The 16,177-nt window shown below is 38.4% G+C and overlaps 1 protein-coding gene and 1 non-coding gene across 5 annotated transcripts in view; one reads left to right on the top strand and one right to left on the bottom strand.

Moving 5' to 3' along the window:
- The window catches only part of PARG (poly(ADP-ribose) glycohydrolase), a 149,356-nt gene that overhangs the window by 43,838 nt on the left and 89,341 nt on the right, over positions 1 to 16,177 (top strand). For all 4 annotated transcript variants that reach the window (XM_066348199.1, XM_066348198.1, XM_066348200.1 and 1 more), the window contains 2 exons: positions 6,253 to 6,345; positions 12,278 to 12,435. In XM_066348199.1, coding sequence (XP_066204296.1) covers positions 6,253 to 6,345; positions 12,278 to 12,435 — 251 coding nt within the window. The remainder of the gene's footprint in view (positions 1 to 6,252; positions 6,346 to 12,277; positions 12,436 to 16,177) is intronic.
- On the bottom strand, positions 13,364 to 13,439 carry TRNAA-AGC (transfer RNA alanine (anticodon AGC)). The gene has a single exon. It is a non-coding gene; the product is annotated as a tRNA-Ala (tRNA).

The raw sequence follows: 16,177 nt of genomic DNA, 5'->3' as shown, positions 1-16,177 counted from the left end.
ACCAGCATGGACAGTGCAGAAGTTGTGTATGCACTGTACTGGGTTCCTCGGTTTCTGACATCTTGCTGCTTTTGCTGCCTGGAAGCTACTACTGGTTGGATCTCTTCATGGGGAACTTCAGAGGTTTATCAACATCCTTAGGTCATGTTTTGAGTTTTTTCTAGATTGGATATTACCTGAAATAATTGAGTTGCTGAGCAGAACTTGGTTAATGTTTTTAAATGATATTTTCATTTTAATAGTATTTCTTTTCATTACTAATGCATTTGTGTTGTTTTTTCCCCCCCAAAAAAATCTTCCACCAGGAGATGCCTTCAGACCTTTTAAAGGCATAATTTTGAAAATTATGTTTGTTTCAGCCTTATTAATGTTGAGGTTCAGACTGTAATATTGATTACTGGTTCATACTGGGTCATTTAAGAGTTAAATTAAGAATTAGCACTATAATCTGTGTGTGTGCACATTACTTGATTTGTATGACAAATTATTTTCCTAGTGGTGTGAATGTGAGAAGCTGTCATTGAACTATCTTAAAAATTACTTAAAAATAAAAATAAGTAATTTGAAAGTATTTCTTATAGTTCAAAATATTCTCATTAAATTTAAAAGTATAAACTATAATAAAAGATTGAAGTTATTGCTCACTTATAGTTCTATGACAAATTAAGTCCATTTTGCTAGTAGGACTAGAAAACTTACATTACCATTATGTATTTTCTGAAATTTTATCGTGTTGAGTTTGATTTTCTGTTTATAAAAGAAGAATAATAGTGTGACTGTCTGGTACTGAAAATATCTGTTGACTTGTATGTAATAGTGTTGTGGTTTGGTGGTATTTACTAAAGTGATTGATGGATATGACCATGTAGTCACACAGTGATAGAAATGAGAGATGAGAAGGACATGTCAGCATCTTGTGCTAGTGTGGGATTATTTCCTAAAGATAATTATTTACCATGATGGTATTCAGAAGTTAATTCTTCTTTGGAGACAGAATATAATGAGGGTGTATAATCATGTTTTGTCCTTTCTTAGGTAAGAGTGCTCTGAATTTTATTATCAGCATAAAAAAAAGATAATGATTATCAGTAAATACTGTTTAGAGAAGACTTCCTTCATGTTTCATAAACCTACACAATTCTGTTCTTTTTATATAATGACATTTGTATAGGTAATAGTGTGGCTGTTTTTGATTGGATGTATATTTTGTTTCAAGAATTGGATGAGGATATTCTTCCTAAATTGCTTGTGTTTTCAGATCAGTTGTTAATTATTTGGATCTAGTGGTACATGGTGAAATTTCTATACCTATCTACAAAAGCCTGTAAATTTTAAGCCATTAATAGCTTGTTCTCTGAGTAAAGTAAGAAACTAATGCAGACTTATGTCAAGAGAAACAAAACAGTGACTAGGAGAGATGGAATATGGAGTTGTGAGGATTAGCAGGAGGGCCTTCTCACTTAATTTCTTCTTCTTCTTTTCTGTACTGGCTAATAAGAGCTTGGCTATGGAATAGGAAATTAAGACTAAAAGGAGATTCCATCACAGCACTCCCCCACCCTTTTTTCCTCATCTCTGGTAACCAGTGATGGGAAAGTGTCTACAGGAGCTTGATTTATTCCATGTTAAATAACCACCAAATTAATATAATGACAAAGATTTTTTCCTGCGTAAGTTATAGAACAAACACTTAAAAGGCTCTTTGTATTCTCCTTAAAATTATATCAGATGCTTATAATGAGCTGTGATTCTTATCATTCCTTTCCAGATTTGAGTCATAGGACATTGAAAATTCATAGGGAAACTCTTAATAGCTATTTGAAGCCAAAGCTGAAGAGGACAGAGGGGGAGGATGGCTTCTCACTCAGGACAGGCCTTTTCCTAAGTCATCACTGCTGACCTCAGTTATCACAGCCTTTCAGATCCCTTGCTCCCTGTGCCATATTCATTTTGTACCTTTTTTGATGTCATAAGATAGCATTTTTGGCCTTGGCCAGATAGCTCTGTTGGTTAGAGCATTGTCCCAATATGCAGAGGTTGCTGGTTCGATTCCTGGTCAGAGCACATACAGGAACAGACCAATGTTTCTGTCTCTCTGGTTTTCTCTCCCTTCTTCTCTCTCTAAAATCAAGAAGTAGGCCCTGGCCAGTTGGCTCAGTGTTAGAGCGTTGGCCTGGAGTGCAGGAGTCCCAGGTTCGATTCCCAGCCAGGGCACACAGGAGAGGCACCCATCTGCTTCTCCACTCCTCCCCCTCTCCTTCCTCTCTGTCTCTCTCTTCCCCTCCCACAGCCTAGGCTCCATTGGAGCAAGGTTGGCCCGGGTGCTGAGGATGGCTCCGTGGCCTCTGCCTCAGGTGCTAGAATGGCTCTGGTTGCAGCAGAGCAACGCCCCAGATGGGCAGAGCATTGCCCCCTGGTGGGCATGCCAGGTGGATCCTGGTTGGGCGCATGCGGGAGTCTGTCTGACTGCCTCCCTGTTTCCAGCTTTGGAAAAATACAAAAAAAAAAAAAAAAAAAAATCAAGAAGTAACTTTAAAATAAAAGAAATTTGGGGGCTATTTTATTTAGGTCCACAAATTAGTTCAATAATTTGTGAAATATGCCTTCTTAAATATGAAAATATTAGGCTAGGTATTTCCTGAAAACCAATTTGACTTTACTAAAATTGGAGAACACTTTTATTGAAACTGTAATTGTCACGGGTGATACACATGAGAGATCACTCTCTGTGGTTGGCCTGTCAGACTTGCATGAATCTTCAGAAATTACAGGGAATGAGTGAGTTTGTTTTCTTGTAAGCTGTCACATTCTCTTCAAAGTGTCAGTCTGAGTCGTGAACAGAACAGAAACATTCACCTTCTCCAGTTGATTTTTTTTATCCTTACATAATTTAGTACTATAATTGTTTTTTTTCCCCTCTAATATTTCATTTTTGTAATCTAAAAACATGCCTGAAGAATGGGTGGATATAATGATCTTAATAGTTCTGTCTTACGTTCTTTTTAATTTTGAAATAGGAATCTACCTGTCAGACTTGGGAAGCTCTAGAGATAGCTTCAATAAATTTAAGGTATTTTATAGAAAGCTCAGTTCATATGCAGTTTGATTTACTTTTCTTTAAAAACAAACACAATTCTAGTATTTGTCCTAAGCAGTGGAGATTCTGGTAGGCAGTGGAGAGAAGGAAGTGGAGGAGCTTTGCAAAATTGCCTGTGATAGGAAGTGTCAGTCAATTTAATGAATATTCTTTTTAAAAACTTATTTATTGACTTTAGAGAGAGAGAAACCTTAGTTTGTTGTTCTACTTACTCATGCGTTCATTGACCTTTGCTAAAAGGCCGAGAAGCAATTCTGCTATCATCGCCTCCATTGGTTGTTTCCTGCATGTCCTCTGACTGGGGATTGAACCTGCAACCTTGGCATATTGGCATAGCTCTAACCAATTGAACTACCTGGCCAGGGCAACAAATATTCTTATTGAGAATGTTACCAATGCACGTCATTGTTTAAATCAACATAAATCTTATCTCAAAGGAACTTCTAGAAAGCACTAGAAGGCATATCTATAAATAACCACAACATAAAGCAGAAGTCTTAAGTGTCTTGTGAAAAGAAGTACAAATACATTACAAGTGGGAGAGTTACCTTCTAGTTTGGTAAGTCAATTTGGATAGACTTTGAAGCAACATGTTCCTTGAGCAAGACATTGAAAGATTAGTTAAGTTTTAGAGCTGAGGAAGAAAGATATTTCAGGAAAAGTGCACATTGTATCTGTGGAAACACAGGTAAGTGTTAGAAAATGCTGAGTCACCTAGTATGTAAAATGCACAGAAGGTTGTGTGTGTGTGTGTGTGTGTGTGTGTGTGTGTTTCTCTAAATAAGACTAGACAAGCTTCTGGAGCTATATAGCTTCATTATTCGTCCATGGGGTTTGTACTGTATTGAAAAGGCAATGAAGAGCTGTGGAAAGCTGTCAAGTACAGCAGGGACATACCCGGTTGTGCTGGGGCAGAAACAGAAGGTAGGCTAGAATCAGGGCAGCAGCTCTAGAGTATGGTTGTGTGGTAGTCTTGGTTTGACTGGATGAGGAGCTGAGACAGGTATTAGTAGTGATTAAGAAGTGGCAGTGACTATGTAAGGCCCTGCTGGGTCAGTCAGTAGGACTTGGCAGTTAATTGACCTGGAGGTTATAAAAGGAGGAGCAGGCTCCAGAAAGGTTGCAAATTACTAGCGCATTAGATAATAATGCTTTGTGATTGGTATGTGGAGCTTTAGAATTCATAAAACAGATCTGAGCCTTCATAACTCTGTATGTTAAACAGAGTTAGAATTTTCTTTATGGATGAAGAAATAAAGAATTCAGGGGTGTTTCTGTGTTAGTGCAGAGAGAAGATACAGATCTGGGCCTCTAACTGTGGTCTTCCAGTTTCGTGGCCAGTGCTGTTTTCTAAGATGCCCTTCCTGGGAACCAGGAAGAAGAGCCCTGGCATCTAGTCTCAGTGTATGCCACTAATTGAACATTGGAAACTGCTTTACTTCCTTCCAGCTTCGGTTCCTTTACTTAGCATTATGCTTTTTACTCTGCAGGGATACTTTCAGGATAAAATACAATTTTTTATTTTTATTAACTTTATTCAGCAAATAACAGTGAGTATTAAGTACTCTGCTTGGTACTAGAATGCAAGATGTATAAAATAGTGTTACATAGATGAGAGGAGGAGAGTAAATAACATATACAGGGGTCCTCGGGTTACGACAGTCTCAACATTCAACATTTTGAGTTTTCCATGCTCACTCCCATAAAAACTTAAAAAAATTTAGACATGCGCGTTTTGGCTACGTGGGTGAGCTAGTTTGGTTTGCGCATGGCAGAAGGATATGTAGTAATGCAGCATATGAGTGAGGGAGTTGGCATTCCCAGTATGCTTACTATGCCATTTTGGACTGTTAAAAGCACAAGTGTTCCATTTGTATTAGGCTAGGGAGTGTTTTTCAACTTACACCAAAATTCAGATTATGTCACTGTCATAGGAATGGAACTGTGTTGTAACTCGAGGACCCCCTATATTCAATAGAGAGCAGGGCTTTACTTGTAGGAAAATTTAATGCAGCTTTTCTTTTTACCATAATGTAAATTATTGTCTTCATTATAATCATCATCATCATTATAAATAAACAACATAATATTATGTGACATACTATAAATAATTGCTTATTTAAGGTTTTTGCTACTCTTGAAGTTAAATTATTTTACCTTTTAAAAATCTTTTACTACTTATATCTTGGCTTGCATTTAATAAGTTAATAAAATAATAATTTGTAAAAGTCAGATTTGCATAAAGATATTCTAATAATATATGAGAAGGAATAAAATCATGCTCATTTTTTAAATTGTGTATTTCATGTCAAACAGAAGTTGGGTTGGTTGTATTTTCAAATGACATTTTGAATTTTATTTGTGTTTCTAAGGCAGCATTAGACATAGGTCTGAAGTGTTGACAGTTTTGAAGAAATCTAGTACAGTAATACTGTATCAGATAAATAAGTGATATTTTTTTAAGCGAGAGAGAGAGAGAGAGAGAGAGAAAGAGAGAGAGGAAGGGCGAGAGACAAACAGGGAGAGAGATGAGAAGCATCAACTCATAGTTACGGCACCTTAGTTGTTTATTGATTGCTTTCTGTTATGTGCCTTGACTGGGGGGCTCCAGCTGAGCCAGTGACCCCTTGCTCAAGCCAGCAACCTTGGGCTTCAAGCCAGCGACCTTGAGCTTCAAGCCCGTAGTGACCTTTGGGCTCAAGGCAGCGACCATGGGATCATGTCAATGTTCTCATGCTCAAACCAGTGACCCCGCGCTCAAGTCGGTAAGCCTTCACTCGAGCTGGCAACCCTCAGAGTTTCGAACCTTGGACCCCAGTGTCCAGTTCAGTGCTCTGTCCACTGTGTCACTTACCAATCAGGCCTGAGAGAGTTTTAATAGTCAAGCAGTTTTTAGTTGATTTAACCAAGGGCAGACTGTATTATATTTTTAAGTTTATTTAATTGTGATGGTTAATGAAAGATATTTGATTTTTGGGATACTTAATTAGTTTTCAGTAAGGTTAATTACATACATTTGGAAATGAATTTGTAAGCTCACCTAACTTTACACCTGTTGGTATTGATAATGTGCCTTATGGTGGGATCCTATGAAAAACAGAAATATAATTTAAGTTCATAACAAACTTCACTGATAACATTTCATTGGTTTTCAGGTACTTGAAGAAGCAGAAGCCCAACATTTATATCAGTCCATTTTGCCTGATATGGTGAAAATTGCACTCTGTCTACCAAATATTTGTACTCAGGTGAGTAGATACAACTTCTTCCCTAGTAACTTTCTTGTGACTCACAGGTAAACTCTAATAGCTTAGGTCAGAGAGGCAGAAGGCAGAGATGGCTGTTTTTTGCCACAGAATATGTTGATTTTGCTAGAAAAGGTTAGAGGCTATAGAGAAGGCTACAAAAGGACATTAAAAATGCAGCATTCAATTTCTGAGCTTCAGTTTACACTGTTGAAATTTGCTTGCTGAGACTTCTTTTTCAGTCTCTAACTTTAAAAAATAAAACAGTAATTATTTTAAAACATACTAATGGATTTAGAACATTTTATCTTCCAAATGGTTTAATACTAGCCCCCCCCCCCCCTCAGTGGTATATTGTATAACAAATGAGCTCTTAACTTTGAAAAACAGAAGAAGATAGCTGGTAACATTCCATTTTGTTTAGTTTTTTTCAATTGTTTAGTGCTATATGACAAATTACTTCAAAATTTAGCACCTGATGGGCTTGCCTCTCCATAAGTTTATTGGATGTCCTAATAACATGGTTGCTAACTTCCCCAGAACAGGCTACACAAAGGACAAAGTGAGGAAGTGTCGTGCCTTTTTGACCTGGTATTTATTTATTTATATATATTTTTTAAGTGAGAAGCGAGGAGGCAGAGAGACAGACCCCTGCATGCTCCTGACTGGGATCCACCTGGCAAGCCCACAAGGTGGTGATGCTCTGCCCATCAGGGGCTTCTACTCAGTTGTATCTGGAGCCATTTTTTAGTGTCTGAGGTGAGGCCATGGAGCCATCCTCAGTGTCTGGGGCCAACTTGCTCCAATGGAACCATGGCTGCGGGAGGAGAAGAGAGAGATAGAAGAGGAGGAGTGGTGGAGAAGCCAATGGGCACTTTTCCTGTGTGTCCTGACCTGAAATTGAACCCAGGCCATCCACACGCTGGGTCAGTGCTCTACCTCTGAGCCAATCGGTCAGGGCTGACCAGGTTTTTAAAGGCACCCAGCATCATGTCTGCTTTTTTCCTGTTCACTAGAAATTAATTACTAAATGTAGTCCACACGTGAGGATATGGTAATTGAGCTCTACTTAAAAGAAGTGGGTGTCAAAGAATTTACATACATATTTTCAAACTTCCACAAGATTTTTCTCCCATGTTTCTCACAGCAGTGGTTTGAATTTTCTTTTGTCTTTTATTACTAGAGCCGTTCTGCTTGCTGCATGCTAGCCAGGGTTCTGCTTAACACTGTTGCTCCAGAGGCCCTGGGGACATGTGGGTGGAACAGTTTCCGAATGCGTGGAATGGTCTCACAATTTCAGTCTGTCATTGGGGCACCCCAGACTACAAGTTAATCATTGGCACAACCAAAAACCATGTCCCGATGCCCGTGAGCCAGCTGCCACCTTCCGCTTAGAACCACTGAGTGATTTTCAATGTGCTGTGTTGTTAGCATTTCACTGTGCCATTTCCAATCTCGCGTAACTTTAATTTTACCTCATCAATGCATTGTATCTGAAATAAGTTTTTCTAGTGGGCAGGGTAAAACTCAGTTGGTTGTTTATGTTGGAAACTATAGGCATACCTTGGGGATATTACAGTTGGGTTCCAGACCACTGCAATAAAACAATAAAGTGAATGACATGAATTTTTTTATTTCCAGTGCATATAAAAGTTATGTTTACACTATACTATAGTGTATTAACTGTGGAATAGCTATATGGCTAAAAAAACAATGTACATACCTTAATTATAAAATACTTGATTGCTCAAAATGCTAAGCATCATCTGAGCCTATTGGAAAAATGTTGCTGATGAGACTTGCTGGATGCAGGTTGCCGCAAACCTTCACTATTTTTTTTGAAAAAGAAAGCAAGGTATCTGCATCCTGGCCCGGTTCTCAGTGAGTAGAGCATCGTCTTGGCTTGCCATGGTTGCAGGTTTGATCCATGGTCAGAGTACATATGAGAAGCAACCAATGAGTGCACAAGTACATGAAACACTAAGTGGAACAACAGGTTGATGCTTCTCTCTTTCCATTTCCCTCTTCTTCTCTTTCTCTTTTTCTCTTTCTCCCCCTCCATTCCCACCTTATCACTGTCTTTTCCTCTCTTTCTCTCTCTCAAATCAGTGGAAAAATTAAAAAAAAAAAACAATAATAAACAGCCCTGCTGGTTGGGTCAGTGGATAGAGTGTTGGCCCGGTGTATAGATGCCCTGGATTTGATTCCCCGTCAGAGCATACAAGAGAAGCAACCATCTACTTCTTTCTCCCTCCCTCTCCCCCTTTTCTTCCTCTTTCTCTCCCACAGCCAGCGGCCCGATTGGTTTGAATGTTGGCCCTGGACACTGAGTATAGCTTGTTGGTCTAAGCACGTCAGCCTCAGTCACTAAAAATAGTTCGCTTGATTCAAGTATCAGCCCAGATGTGTTGCTGGGTGGATCCTAGTTGGAGTACCTGTGGGAGTCTGTCTCACTATCTCCCCTGCTCTCACTTCAAACAAAACAAAAAAACAAGATGTCTGCAAAGCACAATAAAGTAATACTTGATAAAACAAGGTATGCCTGTATTTATTTGCTTATGTTTCAGGTTCATTCTTTTTCCTTTACCTCCTTTTTTTTTTTCTTACCTAGTAAAATCTCTTACTGCCTCTTAGGCTCTAACTTTTACTTCCCCTGAAAAGCCTTCCCTACTTCTCCCAGTTAAATTTAATACCTCCTATAGCACTCAAACCATATCTAGCACATTATTTAATAATTTATGTCTTTATGTAGCTCCCTTGATTATGTTTTTCTTCAAGGGAGATCCTCCTTGTGTCCCCAAGTTTAACATGGTACTTAATTAAATGTTTTTTTATTTTTCAATTACAGTTTACATTCAATATTATTTTGTATCAGTTTCAGGTGTGCAGCATAGTGGTTAGACAGTCATATACTTTACGAAGTGTTCTTTCTGATATTTCCAATACCCACCTAGCACCATACATAATTATTACAGTAATATAGACTCTTTTCCCTATGCTGTGCTTTACATCCTCATGACTGCTTTATAACTAACAATTCGTATTTTTTATTCCCTTTACCTTTTTCGCCTAGTCCCCCCAATACCCTCCCCTTGGCAGCCATCAGTCTGTTCTGTGTATCTATGGGTCTGTTTCTGTTTTGTTCATTTACTTATTTTTTATTTTTTTCTAGGTGAGAGGGAGGGGGAGATAGTGAGGTAGACTCCTGCATGTGACCCAGCTGGAATCTACCCAGCAACCCCATCTGGGGTCGATGCTCAAGTAATGAGCTATTTTTAGTGCTTGTGGCTGATGGCACTCCAACAGAGCTATCCTCGGCACCCAGGGCCTACGCTTAAACCAGTCAGCCACTGGCTACAGGAGGGGAAGACAGATAGAAGGGGTGGGGAAGAGAGAGAGAAGCAGATGGCTGTTTCCTCTGTATGCCCTGACTGGGAATCGAATCTGGGACATCCATACACAAGGCTGATGCTCTATCCATCGGACCACCAACCAGGGCCTGTTTGTTCATTTATATTGTTCTTTAGGTTTTGCACAATTAAATGCTTTTTGAATTCAATGTGTAGTTCATAATTGACAGCTTATTGCCTTTAGACATGAATTGCTTAATCATTTCCCCCTAATGCTTAGGGAGAACATTTTCTTATTTTATTTAATGGTATATATATTCAAAAGCATCTAAATTTGTAAGTTATAACAAATCAATTGGCAGAATGAAAATCAGGTTGTGACTCCCCAACATTTTGTCCGGATTTAAAATAACTGTTCTCCTATTAGTGTGTTAATGGGGAGAACATTTTAATTCTGTGCTCTGTCTACCGAAAAGTAAATCTGTGCTGTGGAAATTAACATTTCAATTTATCAAAATATATCTTTGGCAAGTTAAATTGCATGTATTGTTATTTAATGATTTATCACATTAATATTCTCTAGACCAAATCTAAATGGTGAATATTAGATTTATAAAAAAAATTAAAGAAAACAAATTTGGACATGCACTTTTGTGAAGACCTTTGTTTATATTAATCAGTCTCTTATTGTATTTAAAAGACAAAAGATTTATGCGATCTGAAGAGAAACCAGAGTATAGTCTCTTATTTTATTTAGATGAGCAGTTGATGGTAAGATTTACATCTTGTGGTTTTTCCCAAATGAGCTTTCAGACATTTCTCCTCACCAAGAGAACAGAAATCATTTATGCTATTTAAGATTATGTAGTTATTAGGGGGACAAGAAGTGTTTAATGTCCGTTAAAGCCTCAAATATCACCATTAATTTTAAAATCATTTTTGTGGGCAAGTTGATAAATTGTAGTTTAAATCTCATTTCTTACTAATGCTAAGTACCAATTTGTTTTGAGCTGTTGACACATTGTTACCTTTTCTAAATTTATTGCTGGATTGTAAATAAATGTATAGGATGGGAAATGGAGATCAATATGAGCCATTTCCCCTTTCTTAGAAATAGTGGTTGCTGAGACCTGAAAGGAGAGAGAATTTTGGATACTGAAGTGAAAATAAATTCTTTTTGTTTCCTTTGTCTGTATACCATTGTGTTTTTCCAAGAGAAATAGTTAGCAGCAAGTTTAACCTTTTCTTTCTCTAGCAAACTCTTGTTCTAGCAATGATAATGTGTTCTCTGTTATTTAGAGAACAGTTCATTTTTATAGTATTGCAATTTTGATTTGTCTTGCCTGCCTTTCATCAGTGTGATTTCTGATGTTGATTCCTTAGATATGATTAGCACAGTTCTCTTGTGTACTGGTGTGTGATTAGTTCTAGCATCCAGGACTCTTAGTTCTGGCCATTAGAGAGAGGGAGAAGAAGGGATGTCTTCCCCCACTGCCAGCACTTTTAATTTGACAATTGATATGTAAAAGAGATGTTGGCCATTGGTCTTTGGTTTTACCATGTGTCTTTAAACATATTGTGTAAACATTTAGAATAGAGTAAACCCACTGGATACAATAATTAGGTCCTGTGGATTACACTGAAACTAAAAGGTCAATAAATTTGAGTTTAGAAGGCATTTCAGACATCAAAAGTTTTCCTCAACTTGGAATGATTAGGTAGAACATGCCTTTTTTTTTTTTTTTTTTTTTAAGTGAGAGGATGGGAGACAGACTCCCTCATGAGCCCTGACCAGGATCCACCTGGCAACTCCCATCTGCTGCTGCTGCTCAAATCAGCTGAGCTATATCCTCAGCACCTAGGGCCACAACTCGAACCAGTTGAGCCACTGGCGTTGAGAGGAAAAGGGAGAGAGGGAGGGGGACAGAAGCAGATGATTACTTCTCCTGTGTGCCTTCACCAGAAATCAAATCCAGGATATCCACATGCAGGTCTGATGCTCTATTCACTGAGCCACCTGGCCAGGGCCTACCTAGAACATGCCTATCTTTTTTACAGGTTATACAGAAGTCTGTATACATATATTCTATTAATTGCTGTCATAAAATTGGGTTTGAGTCTCATAAAGAAATGGTCAAGTGAAGTGTCATTCAGAATTAGAAGGAAAAGACTTTTACTTATTTTTTTTTTAGATAATTTTATTTAGGACTAAAAGAGAAAAATTGCTGTCCAAAATAAGTAAAAACAAAATTTTGCATGTGCAATAATAGTTAAACTCAACATTGTATTTTTCTGTTTCATCTTTTGTTTTTAATTTTTATTACATTGGTAATGTGTTTTTATGTCTTGCTTGCTAATGTAATCTTGTTTTTCGGTAATAAGTAATGTTGTGTGTTCTCTGCACTATCATTATTATTGATTAGAAATCTGCAGTTGGTCAAACAAGTACATTTTTCTAACAGTATTTCTGAGTTAAGTGTTCGAGTGGCCTGAAATTATTCCTACTTTAATTTGATGCCTCCGCTTTTGAAATTGCTAAACTAATTATTGCACTTCTTGTCTGTGTTTTTTGTTTCTTTTCTCAGCCGATACCGCTTCTGAAACAGAAGATGAATCACTCCATCACAATGTCGCAGGAACAGATTGCCAGTCTCTTAGCCAATGCTTTCTTCTGCACATTTCCACGTCGAAATGCCAAGATGAAGTCAGAGTATTCCAGTTACCCAGATATTAATTTCAATCGGTATGTTCTCAGAGACCATCTCTAAGTGAAATAGAGAAGGATGGAAAGAACCAGTGATATTTATTGAGTGATTTGCCATAGGCCAAACATTTTATGTATACTTACCTAGTTTATTCCTTACAATAAGGTGAGTTGAGTGACAATTTTGCCATTCTGCAGGCAAGATAAGTAAAGGTAATAGGACTCGATTGGGGTTACAAGACATGCCGCCCTTCTCCAGTAGGCGGTGTGTAGTGCCCTCCTACGCTACTCCTCTCTGATCCCCACCTCCTGCCTCTAGGGTAGGGCAGTGGGCCAGGTCAGAGGAGGAGGCACAGTCAGGGAGCAGAGCAACATATCCGGATGCCAATCTGTTGTTGTCTTTAACGTTGAATGGTGCATAAATGCCCTTTATTTTAGTTTACCATTTTAATGTTATTTTTAAACTTTATTTCGAATTTATTTTAGATCTAAACATTTGCAAAAATAGTATTAAGAATTACTGTACACAACTCACACAGCTTCACCTTATGCTCATATTACTACTATGTAACCATACTCTGTAACATACTGTTTGACCACAGTAAAATTTTTGAAACCAAGTAGTTAGTATTGTTACAATACTTTTTTTTTTTTTTTTTTTCATTTTTCTGAAGCTGGAAACAGGGAGAGACAGTCAGACAGACTTCCGCATGTGCCCGACCGGGATCCACCCGGCACACCCACCAGGGGCGATGCTCTGCCCACCAGGGGGCGATGCTCTGCCCATCCTGGGCGTCGCCATGTTGCAACCAGAGCCAGTCTAGCGCCTGAGGCAGAGGCCACAGAGCCATCCCCAGCGCCCGGGCCATCTTTGCTCCAATGGAGCCTTGGCTGCGGGAGGGGAAGAGAGAGACAGAGAGGAAAGCGCGGCGGAGGGGTGGAGAAGCAAATGGGCGCTTCTCCTGTGTGCCCTGGCCGGGAATCGAACCCGGGTCTTCCGCACGCTAGGCCGACGCTCTACCGCTGAGCCAACCGGCCAGGGCCGTTACAATACTGTTAACTGAACTACAGACCTTACCTGAATTCCAACAGTTTTTCTTTTATTTATTTATTTAATTTATATATTTGTATTTAGAAATTAAATTTAATGGGGTGACACTGAAAAATAAGAGTATATAGGTTTCTGATGACCATCTCTGTAGCATTTGAATTGTTGATTGGTTGTGTGCCTATCACCCAAAGTCAAATCATTTTCTGTCACTGTATATTTGTCCTTCTTTACTCTCCTCCCTCACCCTTCCCTCTGGTAACCAGTTTTTCTTCTGTCTTTTTCTGTTCCACTATCCTCCCAGTTTTCACATTGTATTTAGTTTTCATTTCTCCTTCACCTTGTTCCTTAATTTTTCCTTTTCTTTCATAACTTTGACAGTTCGGGAGACTACTCATCATTTATTTTGTAAGAGTGTTTCTCACTTTGGGTTTGGCTGACCTTTTTATACAAATGGAATGAGGTCATATGTTTTGGCAGAAATACCACAGATCTGCTGCTGTATTTTCCTTAGTGCATTATATCAGTGGACTCGTAATGTTGATGTCTTATAATTGGTGATCCCTAGCTAAGGGGCTAGCTGTGTAGTTTCCACTGTACAGTTACTGACATTTCCTTATGGCTTAATAAATATATTGGGGAGATATGATGACACTGTATAAGCATTTTGCCTTACATTTTCCCTCTCTAATTTAGCATCCATTTGGTGGATCTTGTCTGTAATAGTTACTATTGTAGTGTTACTATTGTAGTGTTTGCCTATTTTGATTTTTTTAATCCTATATTTTTATGCATTTATTAATTGGAATTATAGTGTAAGGAAGGAGGTACCCCTTCCCCTTTTCTCCCATTTTTTAAAAATACCAGAATGGACTTATGGATGTTTATTTTATTTTGTGAGTTAAAATTTAACATTGTCAGTAACTTGATTTCTCAAGTTCTAGTTTTGACCATTAGGCCTCCTTCATGTTGGCATCTGTGTTCTCTTAACAAGACCCAAACTTTATTTTGAGCATTTCTTACTCTGGCATCACAAGATGTTCCAGGTTCATCTTATATTTTTCATGGCCCAACCCAGGAATCAACCATTTTCCCAAGAAATCCTGGTTTCGCCTGACCTGTGGTGGCGCAGTGGATAAAGCATCGACCTGGAAATGCTGAGGTCGCCGGTTTGAAACCCTGGGCTTGCCTGGTCAAGGCACATATGGGAGTTGATGCTTCCAGCTTCTCTCCTCTCTCTCCCTCTCTCTCTCTCTCTCTCTGTCTCTCCCTCTCCTCTCTAAAATGAATAAATAAAAAATAAAAATAAAATAAATTAAAAAAAAAAAAAAAAAGAAATCCTGGTTTCTTTTATTGGAGAATGGTATTTAGAAACCAAAACCTGGGTAATAGAAGTGCTTATTGCAGCTAGAATATTATTGTTTCTTTTTTTTTTTAATTTTTTTCTTTACAGGGACAGAGAGGGGGGGGATAGATAGGGACAGACAGACAGGAACAGAGAGAGATGAGAAGCATCAATCATCAGTTTTTCGTTCTTAGTTGTTCATCGATTGCTTTCTCATATGTGCCTTGACCGCGGGCCTTCAGCAGACCGAGTAACCCCTTGCTTGAGCCAGCGACCCTGGGTCTAAGCTGGTGAGCATTTTTTATTTTGCTCAAGCCAGATGAGCCCACGCTCAAGCTGAAGACCTCGGGGTCTCGAACCTGGGTCCTTGGCATCCCAGTCCAACGCTCTATCCACTGCGCCACCCCTGGTCAGGCTATTATTGTTTCTAATGCCACTTACTTTATATGGGCAGGATTTCTGACAACTCCGCCAAGCAGTTAAAATGGATTCATAGTTCTCTGCATTGACATGGAATGTTGGCCCCAACGGCATTGCTTTTAGCTTCTTGAAATTTAGAATGCTCTTCTTTCTTAAAGTGTTAAAAATTCTAGAACTTAGCTGGTGAGTACCTAATATAAATTTTTATTGAAACCAAGCCATAGATTAATACAACTTACTGTGTTTTATGTATGTTTGGCAAATGAAAGCATAGCACATGATTTAAATGTAAGAACATTTTAAGACTCATAATTCTTGGGCTGTAGTTTTAAGGCTTTCAGACATTAAAATATGAATGAAAATTTCTGTTGTTATATACAATTGTTTTCCATTATCAGCATGAAGGAGGAGCGGTAACAGACCATGAAAAATAATATCATCTGTGTAAGAAGAGAATGTCTTTAAAATTTCAACAAGATGATACTCATGTATGTTGTATCATGTCTTCTTTGGTTGTGTAAACAGCAGTCATGAGGGTCAGGTTTTTAACTTGTTTTTCTAAATTGATACATTAGCTTAGTTTCTTTTAAGAGAATAATATTTAGTCATTTTGTTTAATTCAAATATACCATGAACACTTACAGTATTCTCCATAGTGTTATGTGCTTGGGGATTACAAGAGACGAGACAAGTTAATTTCTGATTCTGCACCTTTCTGTCCTCCACATGGCTCTTACCTGTGTTTCAAACATCAGTTAACGCATCACTGTTTCTGATTGCTGTCCAGTCCTGCCAGGATAGGTGTCCTCCTCTGGGTCCCCTGACAGCCTGTGTGCACCTCTGTAATGTAAAGGAGAGATGCACAGCACCAGGATATGTATTAGTGAAGGATATAATTGAGTAAGTGAAACTTTCCTGGGGAAATAACTTTTGAACTAAGTATGAAAGAATGAGTGGGAGTTTTTACC

Source organism: Saccopteryx leptura, chromosome 9 (assembly GCF_036850995.1).
Source record: "Saccopteryx leptura isolate mSacLep1 chromosome 9, mSacLep1_pri_phased_curated, whole genome shotgun sequence".
Taxonomy (NCBI): Eukaryota; Metazoa; Chordata; class Mammalia; order Chiroptera; family Emballonuridae; genus Saccopteryx; species Saccopteryx leptura.
The sequence above is the reverse complement of the archived record's forward strand: the minus strand, read 5'-3'. Positions and strand labels throughout refer to the sequence as shown.